Here is a 19,440-nt window from a genome sequence, read left to right as displayed (position 1 = left end):
CCCGGGGCTCCCGCGCCGCGCTGAGATCCGCGGGTGCGCCAGGGGCGCCCGGCACCCGCGTCTCCTCCCTCACGCGCTCGCTCCCTCTCCACCCCCCCCCCCGCCCCCAACCCCTGGCAGGTCCCTCCCCCATGCCTGCTCCCGCGGCCGCCGCCGCCGCCGCCGCCGCTACCGGAGGCACAGGAGCCTCGCGATAGTGTTTGCACAGGCGGCGCGTGACGCCGCCGCCGCCTGTAACTGATGCAGAGGTTACCCCGCCGCCTCAGCCGCCACCCACCGCCCGCCGCCGCCGCCACCCAGGCGACGCCGGGGGCCGACGCACTGCAGAGGTGCCGGCAGGTTCCGCTCGCGGAAGTCTCCTCGGCCGGCGCAGCCCGCGCTCCGCCTGCACTCCGCCGGGCGCCCCCTCGACGCCTCCGCCGCCGCGCTCCTTCCCTCCGCCTCTTCCCCGGCGCGCCCGCCTGCTCCCTCGCTTCTCCCCCTTTTCCTCCTCCCCGTCCCCTCTCCTCCCCTCACCTCTTCCCTTCCTACCTCCCCCCTTCTCGGTTTCCTCCCCCATCCCCTTGACTCTCCCCTCCCTGCCCTCGCTCCCTCGCTCGCCCTCAGCGCGGCCCCCGCCATGACGGAGGCGGGTGCCGGTGCCGTTGCCGCCGCTGCCGTCGCAGGGGGGGAGTCGGGTTCCCAGAAAGTAGCTTGATGAGTGTCCAAAGTAGCAGTGGAAGTTTGGAGGGGCCGCCATCTTGGTCCCAGCTCTCCACGTCTCCAACCCCGGGCTCGGCGGCGGCGGCCAGGTCCCTGCTGAATCACACGCCGCCATCCGGGAGGCCCAGGGAAGGTAAGCGCCGTCGCGCCCGCGCCCGCTCGCGGGCCTCGTCTCTCGCGCCGCGGCCCCCGCGCCCCCCGGGTCTCCTCCGCCGACCCCGGGGTGGGGGATGGTGACGAGGTGGACGCGAGGCCGCCCGGCTCCGGGGAGGTAGTGCGTTGGCTGTGGGTGGTGGTTCGCGGGTGGCGGCGGAGACGGACGAGGGGGTGCGCGCTGGAGGGGACGGGGCGAGGCGCGCAGACTCGCATGGGGTTCCTAAGAGCCCGTGCTGCTAGGGTGGGAAGCCTCCCCCCGGACGCCAGCCCCTTTCTGCTCCATTTGCTAGTACACTCAGTACTCTTAACCTCCTGGCCTCCGGTCTCTGGTGGGTTTTCCCTCCCGTTGAAGCATTCATCCTCGAGCCCCCTCCCCTTCCCTCTCGCACTCCTCCCATAGAGGCGGTCCCCGCTCTGCGAGCTTTGCAGCCCGGGACCTGGAGGATGCCCCTCGCTAGCAGGGTCCCTGCCCTTTGGGGGAGAGTCGCTTAAATTATCAGAGACGACTTTGATCCCCTGCCTGGCCCCTTAGAGCAATTTAAACGGCAGACTGACTCGTGGGCAGGCTTTTGAAACCACCCTCTCCAGATGGTTGCAACTTTCTCTCCTTCGCCATCACCCACTGCGTGTTGGTGCGTTATCTCTCTTGTGCAAGTAGGCTACTGTTCCCTGACAGGGTCGTGGGTTTTTGTGGGAAATATCGGCGTAAAGGTTACTGCAAACACGCACCAAATCGGTTACAATTGTTTTCTAAGTTTTCTGGTTTCTTGCATGCAAGTGTGCTGCCACCAGATGTAGCAGTTACACAGCTAGTAAAGACACAGGAGTGCTTTTGACCAAGATTTCAACTTGCTGTATTTAACTTTAAGTATACGACATAAAATGAAATTTGGAAGAAGAGGCATTTATGGGGGAGGAAGAAATGCGCATGGAATCACGTTTAACGCTCTTTTGTCTGGGAAAACGTTTAGCGGTATTCATCAGCAGTTGGTAAATGGGTTGTTCACTCCCAGTTGTGTCACACAAGGAGACTGTAACCACATTTTCAATAAATGTCTGGAAGTCCAATAGTCTTGTGAATCCTTAAAGGAAACCAGGAGCCTTGGTTTATGTAGGTATTGGTGAGGTTAATTTATTTTGAAAATATCTGTCAATATTTACTACCCAGCCTTGACAATTGTTAATCAAGTGTTTTGTGCCCTGAATCTAGTGGTTCAGGCATAGCATTCTTTGTCATCTTGTTCCTGTGAGCATGTGTGAAAGTGACAATAGGCTCAAAGATTGGCATGAATTTGCTCCAGAAAATTCATGGAAAGGTTTGATTTATGGCATCCATTAAGCATGCTGAGTACATTGAGAGACATTTTCCCCTTTTCCACCTTACCCCCAACACTGAGTTCTGATTATTAGAAGATAAAAGTTTATTTATTGACTAATTCAAATTTAGTGCATCTGGCGATTTTTCTTTTTGCACTTGAAAATTTGTAAATGAATGTTCCAAATTCTATTTTGTAAATAGAGCAGTTGGTGCTTTTAGTATGCTTTTATTTTTATCTGTAGTTTCATTAAGATACTTAATGATAGTGTTATCAGTAATAGTGTAATGAGTGATAGTAAATGATGGTCTTGGGAAAGACTGTCTTTTTAAAAGGCTATACCTTTTTATCATTCATTTATTTCTCAAGTATGTATTGAGCCATTTCACTGAGCCAAGACGTAGTGTTGAATTGTTCATCTGTAACATCAATTATCAGTATTAGTAATTTAGGGGCTACAAAGTCTAGATTGTGAGTTTCTGAGGTTACTTTAACTCTAGTTAAAAAAACTTCTATGTCATTCTGCAATTTTCCTGATGTTTGAAAATCCTGAGGGGTTAGAATAATTTAGCTTGAGCTTCCAAATAACTAGAATTCTTTGTAGCAGTTTGGATTACAGTAGGCTTTTATGTAAACTAAATTAGTGAATCTTTTGTTTATTAATAAAATAACAAGACATGCTTTTGTGAACATTTATATTTCATCAAGTACTTCTGTGGCCACAGTGGTATATTTCTTTTTGACCAACCAGCATGTAAGTTAAAACTGTGTTAATTTTCTCTAGGGTTCTATGTATTTATTCTGAAGCTATTGTCTTTCGGATATCATTAATGCTAATAGGAATTGCATATATGAAACCTTAGACATAATGATGGAGACATTTACTTTTGAGTGAGATCCCAGTGTTCATTTTAACAAGCGTTTAACATCTCTTGTGGATATACATGTTAGTATATTGTATAAGTTGATGTAAGTTGAGGGAGTTTTGGACTTAGGGTGACTGTTAGTAAGAACCGTTAATATTAGTAGAACTTGAATATATGCATCTGGGGCACCTGGGTGGCTCAGTCGGTTAAGTGGCTGACTTCGGTTCACATCATGACCTCACGGTTTGTGGGTTCGAGCCCCACGTAAGGCTCTTGCTGTCAGCACAGAGCCTGCTTGGGATCCTCTGTCTCCCTCCCTCTCTGCCCCTCCCCTGTTCTTGCTCTCTCTCTTTCTCTGTCTCTAAAAAGTAAACATTTAAGAAAGAAAAGGATGTATGGATCAAGGTGAAAACAAACTTTGTTTCTGAAGAATTGAAGCAATTTCATGCAACATAATAGAAAAATTTAAACTCAAAAGATACATGGATGTATGTGTACAAAGTTACGTGAGGAACTCCTTCATGGAGTTCAAAAACATGGGCTGTTTTTGAAGATGGGTCAGAACTGTAAAAATGGATTATTTTGAAGTTTTGATATATTTGAAACCACAAATTTAATATTATACTGTGATTGTTTTCAATGCTCTATATTTTGGCTTTCTTCTTTCCTTTTTCACTCTATTCTCATATTAATATAGTTTTACTTGATTACAAATAAAATACACCTTTAAATATTATAAGAATTAGGGATTTGTTGGAATTTAGTAATTTGTGTGATAGAGGATAGACCACTTCTATTCCTAAGAGCCCCAAGGCTTTTCCTTTATCAGTCTTGAAGTTCCCTGAGAGGTGTCAGCAGTTTTCACTCTGGATTTCATGTTGGATCTTATAAACCTGTGGTCTCTATTCCATTTTTTAAAAGTTTATTGATGTATTTTGAGAGAGAGAGAATGAGCTGGGAGGGGTGGGGGTAGGAGGACAGGGAATCTGAAGCAGACTCTGTGCTGACAGCAAAGAGTCCAGTGCGGGGCTCGAACTCATGAACCGTGAGATCATGACCTGAGCCAAAGTCAGAGGCTTAATTGACTGAGCCACCCAGGTGCCCCAATCTTTATCCCATTTTATCTTCTAATAATCCTGTGGTTAAGGAAATGAGAAGAAATTAAGTGCATTTCCAAATAAAGGTTAGTTTTGCTTTACTGAGGCCTAGGAACCTAGTGTCATATTGGCTAGAAGAACAGATGGAATTTTTCTTGCCTATCAGTACATGGGTACTTTTGAATAAGTTATTGCTAAGAATCAAATGATTATACAGAAGACTTGGATTTTCTTTCTGTTCCATCTTACTAGATATGAATAATTTGCTTTATTTTTATGTAAACAGTGAAAGTAGTTTGGTTAAAAAGATAATACCACAGTGTAATTAAACTGTTGCTCATTTTATTTTCATATTTACAGACTGCATCCCTTAGAAAGAAGAATTAAAGTATTTGACTCTGGATGATTAATACCTGTAGGGAGATGTTAAAAATAAAGGTGTACCAGATGGCCATTTAATTGCTTGTAGTCACTAGCTGGAGGACAGGGTTGTATGTTGAAGGGTTTTAGCTTAGGAATAGATATGTAGTTGGTGCCTTCTTTACAGAGGCACATTTATGAATTAGAGGAGAGAGAAAAGAGAGCATCCCAGGATAGTTAGAGGTCTGGGAATCTGCCCTTGGGAAATACTTTCTTTGGTTTCAGGAACCCTTTGCTGTCTTAAAAATTACTGAGAACTCTAAGGAGATTTTATGTGGGATATGCCTATCAATATTTACTGTTTTAGAAACAATTTCAAAAGTACTAACTTATCTAAAAATAGTAAACTGATTACTTGGTAACGTTTTTAAATGAAGAAAAAGTATTGTAAAACAAAAACTTGAGTGAGAGTGGTGGCATTGTTTCATAGTTTTACATCACTTTAATTTCTGGCTTATTAGGAGACAGCTGCATTTTGCTTCTGCTTTCAGTCTGTTATGATTTATTTTGATTGAGGTATTGTGAAGAAAATCCAGCTTCATATAGATAGGTAATTAGAAAAGATGATGTATTTTAATAGTCTTTTTAAAGAAATTGTGTTTATTCTTCTTTGATATTACACCAAAATTTGACAAGTGGCAGGTTTTTTTAAAACGTTACTACAGTATGGAAGTACACCGTATTTCCGAAATGTCTCCAGAACCCACAAGAAATCTGTGGACTATACATTTATAGCCCAAAGAAGAGACCACTGAAATGGTGGGAAGCATGATAGCTGTCTTGTATTTCAAAAATGTAAATAGCAGAGTGAGTAGATTCATTCTGCTATTCTAGAATGTAGACCAGCAGGTGAAAGTTAGGCATAGATTGAATTCAGTATAATTTTTTGGCAAGGATGTTAGTAAGAACTGTATAGCCGCTAGACTTGTCCAACAGTGGAAAAAACTGCTCTTGGAAGTATTTAGCAATAAGAATTTAAAGCAGTCTACAGGGACATTTTTGGGCGAGGCAGAGATAAATTCTGTTGATTCTTATTTTGAGTGCTATTGGATTAAGTGACTTCAGGTCCCATCCAATTTAAAAATATAAACATTCTGTGATTCTTTGAAAATCACTTAATTCTATAGTTAAACTGTACTTATATGTGTGTGAATGATTTGAATATTCTCTTCAGTCACTGGTATGAAACTCTTGTTGACTTTATTTTGTGTTTTTATTGTGCTTTTCCTCTGAGTATTTTCTTGTATTTTCTGGAATCAACGCTATTAGTCTTCCTGAAATCTTGCTAAATTCCCTGTGAAATATAATAAGCTTTGAGGGCATTTTAGGGAATCAGATGCTGCTTATGATACAGTTTAGTAGAGTTTGTAATATATTCAGGCACAGAATTTTAGAATACTGTGGGGGCTGATTTTCAATTTTGAAAGAGAAACTCTCACCGGTCTTTATAGTCTTATTTGTAATTGTTTATGTGATTTCAGAAGGAATATGCTTAATCTGTTCTAATGGTTTTAAAGCTAGAGAGTCTGAAAAGAAGATACATGAAAGAAAAGTGTTGAAATTGATTACTCTTGAATTTAAAAATGCCTATTAAATATAACCAGGACATAAAGTAAAATGAAGAATTTTAATTCTCCTCGTATTCAGAGAATTATGCATGTAATACTTACCATTACCTGTAACAATTCATATTTTAATTTTATAAGGAACATAATCTCTTTTATGAGTTGGATTGAAAAGTTAGATTTTAGGGAACTTAAGCATAAATTCCCATAACTTCGTTGAAGTTCAACTGAAGTGTAGTAAGTGACACACAGCTCGAGACTTCATGAACTTGCTGCAGTTGGATTTAGAGCTGTTTTTATAGAAGAGTCATAGGAATAAATCGTTTAGTTTCATAAAACGCTTCATGCTTGTTAATCATTTCCAAAAATCTAAGAAAAATTTAGAAGAATAGTGTTACGAAGTAAGAGAAGCAGTATGGTACAGATGAGAAAGTACATTGATCGTAATTGAAATCCAAGTGTAGTCCCTGCTTTGCCGTTAACTAGCTGTGTAACCTTGGGCAAGTTGCTTATCTCTCTGCTTCAGTTTCATAAAATGAGAATTGTAGAGCTGAAAGGGACCTTGGAAGCAATTGAGTCCAAACCTCTCATTTTACAGATGAGGAAACTTAGATAATTTACCCAGGCTTTTATTGTGAGAGACCTGGGACCAAAATTCACTCTTCTGACTTTCAACTTAGTGCTTTTTCCATTATACTTTGTGGCTTCTTTTCATCTGTAAAATGAGGGGGTTTGGATTCGAGGCTCTCAGAGGTCTTGACCAGCTCAAAAATATTACTCTTTTGACATTTGTCCTAATATAACTTATTGGAGGAAAGTTTGGTAGCTTTTATTTATTGGTGAAAGAGATGTTTCTTGAAGAAGCAGTGTGACTTTTTCAAGGTTATGTTTGGGTTTGTTAAGGGAAGATATCACCTTCATTATTATGGAAAAAATTTTCAAGTTTATGAGCTTGGTAAGTAGTGTGCTGAGTGATCTTGTTTTTAATGATCTACTTTCTAAAACACTGTTATGAATATATTAAAAACAATGTTAGTTACATAAATAACAGTGTGGTACTCTGAAGTGAAGTAGCTAGGTTCTGGAGTGTTTCCCCCGAGTTAGGATTGTCATTATTTAATAGCACGTCCGTTGTGCTGCCTTATATCACAGTTTTATTTGTGTTGCCTGCTAGATGGAGAGGTCTTGAATTCAGAGATTGTGTTTTGTTCATTTCTGTATTCTTAGTGCATACCAGGATGTCCTCTGTATTGGCACCCAACACAAAGTTTTGTTGAAAGACTGTTAAGTCTTCTTAAAAATTGAGTGATTATGTATCTTAAGGTGCACATATTTTCAGACCCAGGAAGATGCTTATGTTAGTAATTCTTAGGTTATATTTTAGAGAGTGATATTATGGATAGCACCAACAATAATAGCCACAATTTATTGTTTGCATATATTCATTTAATTCTCGTAACTTTGTGAGGTGTATGCAACTTTCATTCTCATTTTACAGATGAGGAAACTGAAGCACAAGAGAAGTGAAGAAACTTGTGTGATGCAGCAGTGAATGCTAGGGCTGAAATTTGAGCAAAGTCTGCATTTTAATGTAGTGTCTACATTTTAGGTAACATATCACGAGGATATGTTACCTAAGATACAGAAATTTGGTTTTGGTTACTTTCTTAGTTATTTTTCCTTCACAGATTTTAATTTACTAATCTTTTAGGCCCATTCAGTTTACCTATAAACTTGTGTTAGTTTTTTTTTTTTTTTTGCATGAGTTTTTTTTTAATGTTTTATTTATTTTTGAAAAAAAAGATAGAGTGTGAGTGGGGGAGGGGCAGAGAGAGAGAGAGAATCTGAAGCAGGCTCCAGGCTCTGAGCTGTCAGCACAGAGCCCGAAGCGGGGCTCAGACTCACAAACCGCGAGATCATGACCTGAGCCGAAGTTGGACGCTCAACCAACTGAGCCACCCAGTGCCCCTTTGCATGAGTTTTTATACACGTATGAAGATAAGATTAAAAAATGACACATATAATAAATCCCAAACCAAACAACCCAATTTAGAAAGTTATGCCAGCTGTGCAAATCTTACATTTCGTTTTTTCAGATATGTTTAGTTCTTTCATGGGAAATGTTAGAGGTACACTAGTGAAAAACCTTATTTTTATGTTTAATAATCTAAATTGGAATGCCATTTATCTTCCCATTTGGCCTCATAAGCCCACCACAGCCGTAACAAATAAACATTAGGGTTGGAACAAAGAATTTCCTACTGAGTACAGGAGGCTTTATAACCTGGTACATAAGGTTCTGAACAAAGTTGAGGTGCTTTGAGGCTTGAAGCAAGAGGCTTGAAGCTATGGCTTGTCTATAAGAAGCATTTTTTAAAGTGTTTAGTTTTAATTACTTTATTGCTTACAAAAAAAATCTCTTGATAATATGTATTATTTAGTAAATCTAACGAGAGAGAATTTGACTAGGTTAATAGGAATTCAAAGCATGATGAGGAAAGACAGAGCTGATCCAGGGGGTAGGTTATGAAGCTTAAATCTTTTTTTTTTTTTTTTTTTAACTTTTAAAGTTTCTTTTTTGGGGGGAGAGGGGAGGGACAGAGAAAGAGGGAGAAAGAGTATCCCATACAGGTTCCATGCCCTCAGCGTAGAGCCTGATACAGGGCTTGAGCTCACAAACTGGGTGATCATGACATGAGCCGAAATCGAGTTGGATGCTTAACCACTGAGCTGCCCAGGCGCCCTGAAACTTAAATCTTCTCCTGTGGCTTCATTATTAGTTCTGAAATGTTGGGACTGCCAAGAAGACAAGTTATACCCATATTTAAGCAAAAATGTGTATATTCTACAAAGATGCATTACAAAGCCAAATATGAGTGACTTCTGGGATAACATTTGTTCTTCTTCACTGGTCACACTCCTAACTTTGTGCCTTCCTTGGAAACTGATTCAGCTGGAGGTAATGACAAACTTTTTCTAGATTTAAATTCTTGAGCTTTATTGTTAATAGTATCACTAGTTTTCTTAAATGTGATACATTGTGTGATTTTATGATTGACACTTGACACTGTGTATGTGCTTCCCATCTGATGATAAAATATTGTGACATTTGTGAAGGTCATAGGGATTTGTATGAGGCCAGTCAGATTCCTCCTGTCTCTCATAAGATCTGAGGCATGTTCCACTTTTTTTTCTCTTTGGATAAATAGTTTAAAATACAGTTTTTCCTTTTTTCTGTGCACACGTTTTTAAAAATATGGTAATTATATGATTTAGTCAACTTAGTATGTTACTTGTTTTACTTATGTATCTTACTTACTTATTTTTTAATGTTTATTTTTTGAGAGAGACACACAGAGTTCGAGCAGAGGAGAGGCAGAGAGAGAGGGAGACACAGAATCTGAAGCAGGCTCCAGGCTCTGAGCTCTCAGCACAGAGCCCCATGCAGGGCTTGAATGCACTAACCATGAGATCATGACCTGCGCGGAAGTCAGATGCTTAACCGACTGAGCCACCCAGGCGCCCCTCATTTATTTAAAATATTAATATACTTATTAATGGTAGGCCCTATTCTAGGTACTTTGTAAATAGTAACTCATTTACTTGTAACAATCATACGAAGTAAGTTCTGTTATATCCCTGTTTTACAGATGAGAAAATTGAGGCCCAGAGAGGTTAAGTAACTTACTGAAGAACGCATAGAGAACATGTAGCAGAGCCAGGACTCAGACTAGGCTCCTGATTGCATGCTCTTACAGTTACCCTATTTTGTCAACAGTATTCCATTGGATGAATGTACTATAATTTACTAACTTAAGCATTCTTCTTTAGGTAGTGTTTTAGTCATGGTTCTGTTGCTTACCTGTGATAAAAACTTAACATATGCCTGGTAAATTAAACAAAAGAAATGTATTGGTTTATGTAACTGGGAATTGTATGTGTGGAAGAGGCTGGAATGGCTTTGGAAATAGCTTAGATTCAAGATTTCACATAATGGCATTGAGTCTCTGTTTCCATTTCTGGATTCTTATAGCCTCTTTTTGGAACTTCGAGACACGTACCTTTTAGAGTAGCAACCACAATTGAAAGATAGCTTCCCTTTCCTGATGTCCACATGTCAGTCAGTTTTGGGTTGCTGCTTTTTTTTTTTTTTTTTTTTTTTAATTTTAGAGAGGGAGATTGAGAGAGTGGGCGTGAGGGGCAGAAGGAGAGAGGGAGAGAATCTTAAGCAGGCTCCATGCTCAGTGCAGAGCCTGACATGGGGCTTGATCCCATGACCCTGGGATCATGATCTGAGCTGAAATCAAGAGTTGAATGCTCAACCAACGGAGCCATCCCTACACCCGTGATGCTGATGTTTCTAATTGTCAGTTTCTTAACCAGTCACTGGGACCTGGGAGATGAAGTTCTGCAAGGTAACTAGCTGCTGTGGGTAGGATGAGTTGGGGAACCCACAGAAAATCATGATTGATAATCCCCTTAAGATCACACAGGTTAGTTGAGTGGTAGTTCTCCTGAGAAAGGGATTATGGTGAACAAAAACAACTACGGTAGTTATTTAGGTTATTTTTTTCTTTTTATTTATTTTTAATTTAAATTTTATTGTTTTGGCTATTATGTAGTGGTATAATGAATAAAAGCTTTTTTTTTCTTCTTTTTTTTTTTTTCTTAAAGACAGTTTTCAGTGGAATTGTCAGGGCAAAAAATATGACAATTTTAGGACTTCTGATGAGTGTTGTCAAATATTGTATGAAGGATTGTACTGAGTTCATGTATCTGCAGTGCATGAGATGGGCATGTATTTTTGAAGCAGATGAGGTTCAACTCATCCTATGAAGTACTGGGCTTAAATATTATTAACACAGTGCTTTGCACTTAATTGAAAGGTTGCAAACCTGACAAGGAACATGTATCTAATCGAGTTTGTCAAATGCTTTGTTATATTTTTTCTGGGCATCTCTTACTCTATTTAAAAACTTTTTGTTTTATACTTTTAAACATTTTAATAAACTTTTATGCTTTTATACAGTAAAAACCTAAGGCTAGTAAGTGGCAGTATCCTGCAAGCTCTTGGCTCCTACTCCTCTTTCTGTCTAGTGTCTCCTATTTCTTTGACCTTGTTGACAGCATTGTCCTTAGTTTTTGGATATTGATACCATATGTAAAAAGCATTATGATGTAGTAAGTTAGTGTAACATAAGTAATAGTTATAAGCATGCAATTGTCAGACCTGGGTTCCCGTTTGAATTTTGTCACTTAAACTGTGGTTACTTAACCTCTCAGTGCCTCACCTATAGATTTTCTTGATTGTAGGTTGGGATACTAGTGGTAACTACTTCACAAGGTTGTGAGAATTAAATGAGAAATTCGTGGCACATTAAGCAGTCATTATATGTTAAATATTACTATTATATATAGATATAATGATGCTTTAGAATTTAATTTTTTTCTTTATTCAAATGGCAAGAATGGGGTGTCTGAGTGGCTCAGTCGGTTTAGCGTCCAACTCTTGCTTTTGACTCAGGTCATGATCTCACAGTTATTGGTTCAAGCCCCACATCCAGCTCTGCTCTGACAGCACGGAGACTTCTTGGGATTCTCTCTCTCCCTCTCTGTCTCTGCCCCTTCCCTGCTTGTGCTCTCTCTCCCTCTCCCTCTCCCTCAAGATAAATAAGTAAACTTAAAAATATATATAAATGGCAAGAATAAGAAACAAGTACTATCTGGATAGAGGTCCCTTGTTGCTGGAGCACATTTAATTGACATGGATTGTCTCCCTGGGCTGTTGAAGAATTCTAGTAAAGTTGTGTCTGACAGAGGCAGATTTCGAATGTTGTTCAAAATTGCTACTTTCATTATTTTAGTTCTTGTAATTTTCTGTGGCTTGAGAATTGATCAAATTTATGAGACATGTTTATAACATTTAAGCAAGCATCAAGCAGTATATATTTGGATTAGCAGTGTTTATGATTCATCTTGTTTTTCATATTGCTTTCGATATGCAGAAATATACTTGAAAGCACTGCATTGAAAATTGTAAAAGTGCCTTGTATTGTGTTTTTTCATGTGTTCTTATGTGTATACCAAGGAGATTGCTTTATGTGCAGTAGGTGCTTAACAATGTGTGTTTATTGGTGGGTGTGTAGGCAGTGTAGTCCAGGGGTTAGGATTGTGGGATACTATAGATAGACCTGGGTTTATATCCATTCTCTGTCACTTCTGAGCTGTGTGACCTTGGTTAAGTTACTTGCTGCTGCTGCTGTTAGTGTTTGTGTATGTATGTTCATGCAATGGTCAATTTTTTCTTTTGAGGTGAAAGGCAAGGATAAAAAAACCAGCTCATATTAGAGAGTCATTGAAAACTAATGTTTAGGTTACATTCCCTCATCTCTACATGTTCTTGTATTGTAGGTTTCATAATTATACTTTAATTATATTAAATGTATAATATAATTACATAAATGTATTTAATTAATGTATACTAACATAACTTAGTTGGTATGTACACCAAAACTTAATCATAATTGTTATTTCACTGTATAATATTTAACATTTATTATGCATACAATAATATTTCTTCCTTTGAATTGCTTCTTTAGTGTATATTTGAAGGATTTGGTTTATTGGGTAGAAGGAGACAAATATTAAGCGTCATATATTTTATTGTGTATTATTATTTCTTCCCAGTGGGATAACTAGGATTTTAAAGTCTGTTATTGCTTCTCAGCTATGAATCAATTGTCATAGCTTTAGAGTTTTATAGAAACCTTATTGATGTAGTTTGTTTATTTACTCAGCAAGTATTTTTGGACCTAGAGCCTAGTACTGGGAAAACAAAGATACATAATAGAGTCCCTGCCTCTTAGGAGCTTGGTCACAATCTGATGGGGAAGACTATAATTCATAACATGTAATTCGTACTTTTACAAAATATACTTTTATTTATTTTAAAAAAAAAATTTTTTTTTCAACGTTTATTTATTTTTGGGACAGAGAGAGACAGAGCTTGAACGGGGGAGGGGCAGAGAGAGAGGGAGACACAGAATCAGAAACGGGCTCCAGGCTCCGAGCCATCAGCCCAGAGCCTGACGCAGGGCTCGAACTCCCGGACCGCGAGATCGGGACCTGGCTGAAGTCGGACGCTTAACCGACTGCACCACCCAGGCGCCCCCAAAATATACTTTTAAAAAAACACGCTGTGGATCAAGTAAAACAGTCTCTGTGTTACTAGGTTTCAACTTACGATATAAAAAGAAGAACTGTGATGTAGTTGCAGCATATACTATATCAAGGTATTTGTCATTTGGTTGCTAGAAAAAAAAACTTAAGCAAATAAGATTTCCTATTAGAAGGATATACAGCTGGGTATATCTTAGAATGCAGACCTCAGGGGGACTGAAATAGAAACTGGACATTCAGGAATCAAGGCAGCACTATTCTCCTGTGGATCATAGAGCAACCCTTTGCAGCTGTGAAGGAAAGTTCTCTAAGAAAGAAAAGTAGCAAGTGAGGGAATTGTATTTCTCTCATAGAGGTATGAACAAAGTGCTCCCTAGAGAAGGGAATTACAGTTATGTCTTGATTGCTAGTGAGAGTGAACTTAATATTTTTCAAAATTTTCTTAATCTTTATTTTTGAGAGAGAGAGAGAGAGAGAGACAGCATGAGTGGGAGAGGGGCAGAGAGAGAGGAGGCAAGGGAGACATAGAATCTGAAGCAGGTTCCAGGCTCTGAGCTGTCAGCACAGAGCCCATTGTGGGGCTCCAACTCATGAACTTCAAGATCATGACGTGAACTGAAGTCAGACGCGTAACCGACTGAGCCACCCAGGCGCCCCTTGAACTTAGTATTTGTATCAAGAGCCCATTGCTGATCTTTCTTGATATCTTTTACCTTAGGCATTAGAATATATGGTAGTGATGTCAGTCCTTGTTATATTTGATGGGACCATTTTCTCCATTTTTTTCTTTCTATATATTTGTAAATTTTCCATTATATAAAGTTTTATACTTTTTTTTTTTAATTTTTTTTTTCAACGTTTATTTTTGGGACAGAGAGAGACAGAGCATGAACGGGGGAGGGGCAGAGAGAGGGAGACACAGAATCGGAAGCAGGCTCCAGGCTCTGAGCCATCAGCCCAGAGCCTGACGTGGGGCTCGAACTCACGGACCGCGAGATCGTGACCTGGCTGAAGTCGGACGCTTAACCGACTGCGCCACCCAGGCGCCCCTAAAGTTTTATACTTTTATTAAATTCAACACAAGTATTTTCTTGTGATATTGCCCTTTAAAGTTCAAGTACTCTAATTTTGCTGTGATGCAGCTGATTTTTTAAATTTTGTATATTGCTTTATCTTATTGAAGCATAAGACGTATAAAAAATGCCCACAAATATATTTTAGCTTAGTGAATTATTATAAACCATGATCTGTGTAACTACTACTACTACTCAGTCAACAGAACATTCAGGGGCGCCTGGGTGGCTCAGACGTCAGACTTTAGCTCAGGTCATGATCTCGTCGTTCATGAGTTCTAGCCCTGCATCGGGCTCTGTGCTGACAGCTCAGAGCCTGGAGACTGCTTCGGATTTTGTGTTTCTTCCTCTCCCTCTGCCCCTCCCCCACTAGTGTTCTGTCTCTCTCTCTCTGTCAAAAATAAATAAAAACATTAAAAAAAAAAAAGAAACAGAACATTCAGAAGCCCTCTTCCTTCTCCCATCAGTCACTACCTTCTCTCTTCTTCCCACAGAAATCACTATTCTGACTTGGTTATGCCTGTTTTGAGCTTTGTATAGATAGATTCACACAGTATATACGTTGTTTTTTGATATCCATGTTAATTCCTGTAACTGTAGTTCATTTTCATTGCTCTGTAACGTTACTTTGTGTGCCTGTATCACAGTTTATATAATCTGTTGATGGATGTTTAGATTGTTTCCACTTCTTGACTATTACTAATAATGCTGTATGAACATGTTTATACCTGTCTCTGCGTGTACTATTAATATCTATTGAGTATATACCTAACAGTAAATTACTGGCTTATAGGATATTTATTTGCCTTTAGTAGATCCTACTGGTTTCCCAAAGTGGCTGTAACAATTTATATTCCCATGAACAATTTATGAGAATTCCTATTGTTCCACGTCTTATTAGTATTATTTATTTTTGCTAATCTGATGGGTGTGAGGTGGTTTTATGGTTCTAATTTTCATTTCCTTGATGAGCTAACCATTTTTGCATAAGTTTATTGGCTTTTGGGTGTGTAACATATGTTAAGTGTTCAAATCTTGGAGAATGTTGATGTGTGCATTAGGAGAATATGTGTTCTGTTGTTGGAGTATCCTCTACATGCCTGTTAGGTCTTGTTGGTTTATAGTATTTAAGCTTTCTCTTTCCTTATTAATTTCTGTCTAGTTCTACTATTGAAAATGGAGTATTAAAGTCTTCTAACTATTGTAGGATTGTCTGTTTCTTCCTTTGATTCTGCCAGTTTTGCTTCATGTATTTTGAAGCTCTGCTATATGGTGCAGACATATGTATAATTTTTATCTCCTGATGGTTTGACCCTTTAATTGTTATAAAATGTTCCTCTTCACCTCTAGAAATGTTTTAAACGCTGTCTGATAGTAGTATATCTACTCCAGTTTTTTAATCGTTGCTATTTGCATCGTGTCTTTCCATCCACTTACTTTCAGCCTATTTGTGTCTGTGAATCTAAAGTGTGACAGCATTTAGTCGGATCTTGTCCTTTTTTAATCCAGTCTTAGAGTCTTTGCCTCTTTTTTTTTTTTTACATTTATTTATTTATTTTTGAGAGACAGAGGGAGACAGAGCACAAGTGGGAGGGGGGCAGAGAGAGAAGGAGACACAGAATCCGAAGCAGGCTCCATGCTCTGAGCTGTCAGCACAGAGCCCGACGCAGGGCTTATACCCACAAACCGCGAGATCATGACCTGAGCCAAAGTCGGATGCTCAACTGACTGAGCCACCCAGGCGCCCCCAGTCTTTGCCTCTTGATAATGATATTGGTACGGTTGGATTTACATCTGCCATTTGCTTTTTGTTTTCTGTGGGTCTCTTTTTGTCTTTCTGTGCCTTCTTTACTGCATTCTTTTGCATTATTTTCTAGTGTAACATTTTAATTCCTTTAATGATTTAAAATTTTTTTTTGAGTTATTTTCTTAGTGATTGCTTGAGGGGATACATTACACAGCTTGTCAAAATCTACTTCAGATTTATAATTCTGGTGATACATAGAAGCTTTATTTCTATTTAGTTCTACTCCATCCTTTTCTTTAAATCACATTGCTATGTTACAAACTAAAAAACGCCTTATTATAATTATTTCATATAACTTCTGTCTTTTAAAGAAACTGATAAAGGAAAACATGTACATATAATAGTTTTTTACTAACTTTCTTATTTATCATTTCAGTTCTCTTCATTTCTTTCTGTAGATTTGGTTTACTATCTAATGTCATTTCCTTACTCCAATAAAGTTTGTCTCCACCTGCCTCCTTTATGCTATTATTAGCAGATGTCCCATTTCTAAATGTTTTAGGCCTAATGACAGAATTATATGCATGTTGTATGTGGTTACTTTTTTAAGTTGGTTAAGAGAATTAAGGAGAAATATGCAATTATGCTGCCTTTGCTGACACTCAGGTTCTCTCATGTAGACTCAGATTATGTTATGGTGTAGCCAGAAGAACTGATTCTTTTGCCAGCTCCAATCAGCTCTTCAGCCCCTCTAGTGGATTTTTCATTTTAGTTACTGTACATTTCACCTCTAGAGTTTTAATTTAATTATTTTGTATTCATTGGCATTCTCTTCTATTTGAAGAGATACTGTCATAATAACCTTTCTTTAATTCTTTAAACATGGTTTTCATGGTTTCTTTTAGTTCTTTGAACATATTTATAATAGCTGCTTTGAACTCTGCTGAATCCAACATCTGGGCCCTCTCAAAGGCATGTGCATAGTCTTCTTGACCACCAGAGATGACTGTGGTTTTGACCCTGTTCTTTTTGTCTTTCCCTGATTTTCCATTAAGCATTTGGCTGGTCTGCTTCTACTGCCATCACACTCAGCTGTCAGCCTCCATTAATTGCTAGCTGATTGCTCTGTTGCTTTCATCAACTTCCCGGAGCATAAATTGCTCCACAGTCTGATTGCATTAAGTCAGGTTTCTACAGAAGCTTAAGGGTTGCCAGTCTTTGAGACTTGTGCTTGCTTTGGGAGGTAACTGCATTTCTCACAGTTTGCATCATTCTCACGGTTAAACTTCTAGATGGTCTGTAGCTTTGCTTGTTGCTACTTCTGTCATGGAACTACAATCCTCTTTTTAGTTGTTTACCTCCAAAATCTTCATAGTTTTGGAAAATTCCCTTAGGAATGAACTTCCCTATGATCTGCCAAATAAAGTCTGTTTCCTTAGGTGGAGAACAGAGCTCTCAGTTCTTACAGCCTGTTTTTTCCTCCTGGGAAGAATCTCTGCCTTGCTTCAGTGGAGTTAGGGATAGAGAAAAGAGATAACTTCTCTTAAACTGACACCCAGCTGTAGGAGTAGGGTCCTGGATGAGGATGTTAATCAGTATTCTCAGCTTGCTCCTCCTGGCAAAGAAGTTTTGCTTATGAGTGAGCAATTGTGACACAGTATTTTTGGAGTAGAGCTTCTGCTGTATTAGTGGGAATTGGTTGGGAAGAGGGACCCATTAGTTTTCTCATCCATGCCTGCCTGACATAGTTTCTGCAACATGGAGCTGGGGGTGGGGATGGGGTGTGTGGTGGGAGATGCCAGCATCCTTCTCCTCCAGGGTGAAATTATACTCCTGGACTGGGGTAGCGGAGCTCATGCAGAACCCATCTGGTATAGTTGTGACGTGTGAATGGGAGTGACTTGTGGCTCAGATGAGGTGCTGTTCTCATCTTAGTTTGGTATATTTTCTTGAATTTGTGTTTCTCCATTTGCTGTATACCCTTAGGACAATCTCCAGAAACATTAAATGGTTGGTTGGTGGGTGTAAAAACAAAAAAACAAAGCAGGTTAAAAAAAAAAGTTTCACCAGTTAAATGGTTGTTTCACTGGAGGGATGGGAGGGATAGTCTACTGAGCTTCTTACGCCACTATTCCTAAAGTTGTCCCACTCTGCAATATTGTCTTTCAGAAACTTCGTTGTTATGCTTTTCTTTCTGTTTCTTTTTTATTGTTATTTTGTTAATGTTTGTTTATTTTTGAAGGAGAGAGAGGGAGAAGCAGAGCGGGAGCTGGGGGAGGGGTGGGCAGAGAGAGAGGGAGACACAACCTGAAGCAGGCTCTGGGCTCTGAGCTGTCAGCACAGAACGCGATGCAGGCTTGAACTCAAGATGAGCTGTGAGGTCCTGACCTGAGCCGAAGTCGAATGCTTAACTGACTGAACCACCCTGGCACCCCTGTTATGCTTTTCATATGCTTTTCTTTCTGAAGTTGGTTTTTTCTGTGTGGTGTGATGTAGTAGTAAGTGTCATTTCCATATGGCTGTTCTGATATCCGTTTACTGAAATGGACTCTTCTTTCCCACTGTTTTGCAGTGCCCCCCTTTTTTTATGAATCAAGTGTTTGTACCCAGGAACATGTCTGTTTCTCGGCCGTGCATTCTGTATCATTTGTCTATTCTTGTGCCAATGAAGTTTAGGGGTGATGGTGGGGTTTGTAGCTGACGGCCAAGAAAGAATTCTTGAAGACGTCTTTGGTGCAAAAAGGTGATTTTACTAAAGCATGGGGACAAGACCTGTGGGCAGAAAGAGCTGCACTTTAAGTGTGGGGGTGACCATTTTATGGAGTTGGAGGAGAGAGAGTTCCTGAAGGGATTATCATATGCTGAAGAGTCACGAAGTATTGGAGGCCTAGCTGCTGTCAAGCTAAGGTTGTTTTTCCCTCTGGCAAAGCATTAACATGAAGACCATAGGGAGTCCTGGACTTTCTCAGCTGTTGATGAGGTTGCCTTTTTCTGGTAAACAGGTGGAGACTCTTTACCAGTTTAACCATTTGTTTTTTGTCCTTTCTTGTTTTTGGGTAGCCTGGAGTGTCCAAAGAATATCGCACATATCCCACCTGGGGTGTGTGTGGGTGTGGGTGTGTGTGTGTGTGTGTGTGTGTGTGCGTGTGTGCTAGTTCGTATTTTGCCCTCAGCCTGCCTTATGCTCCCTCATCAATACCGTTTTAATTACCAGCTTGATATCCAGTAAATATAATTACCTTGATATCCATTAAAACAAACTATCCTGCCTTTTGATAAGTGGAATTCTAAAGATGTTCTCCCAAGATTTCTTTTCTCC

The 19,440-nt window shown here is 39.7% G+C and overlaps 1 protein-coding gene across 2 annotated transcripts in view; it reads left to right on the top strand.

The window, feature by feature from the left end:
* TLK1 (tousled like kinase 1) overlaps positions 1-19,440 on the top strand; it is a 197,692-nt gene that overhangs the window by 47,421 nt on the left and 130,831 nt on the right. The window contains exon 1 of one of the 2 annotated variants that reach the window (XM_086718880.1): positions 123-835. The exons of the other annotated variant lie outside the window; for it this stretch is intronic. Within the exon in view, the coding sequence (XP_086575006.1) occupies positions 697-835 (139 nt within the window). The 5' untranslated portion in view covers positions 123-696. Of the gene's footprint in view, positions 1-122; positions 836-19,440 lie in introns of those variants that run through there. 2 annotated transcript variants of the gene reach the window in all.

This window comes from Puma concolor, chromosome C1 (assembly GCF_028749965.1).
Source record: "Puma concolor isolate L17-30 chromosome C1, mPumCon1.1.hap2, whole genome shotgun sequence".
Classification (NCBI taxonomy): domain Eukaryota; kingdom Metazoa; phylum Chordata; class Mammalia; order Carnivora; family Felidae; genus Puma; species Puma concolor.
The sequence above is the reverse complement of the archived record's forward strand: the minus strand, read 5'-3'. Positions and strand labels throughout refer to the sequence as shown.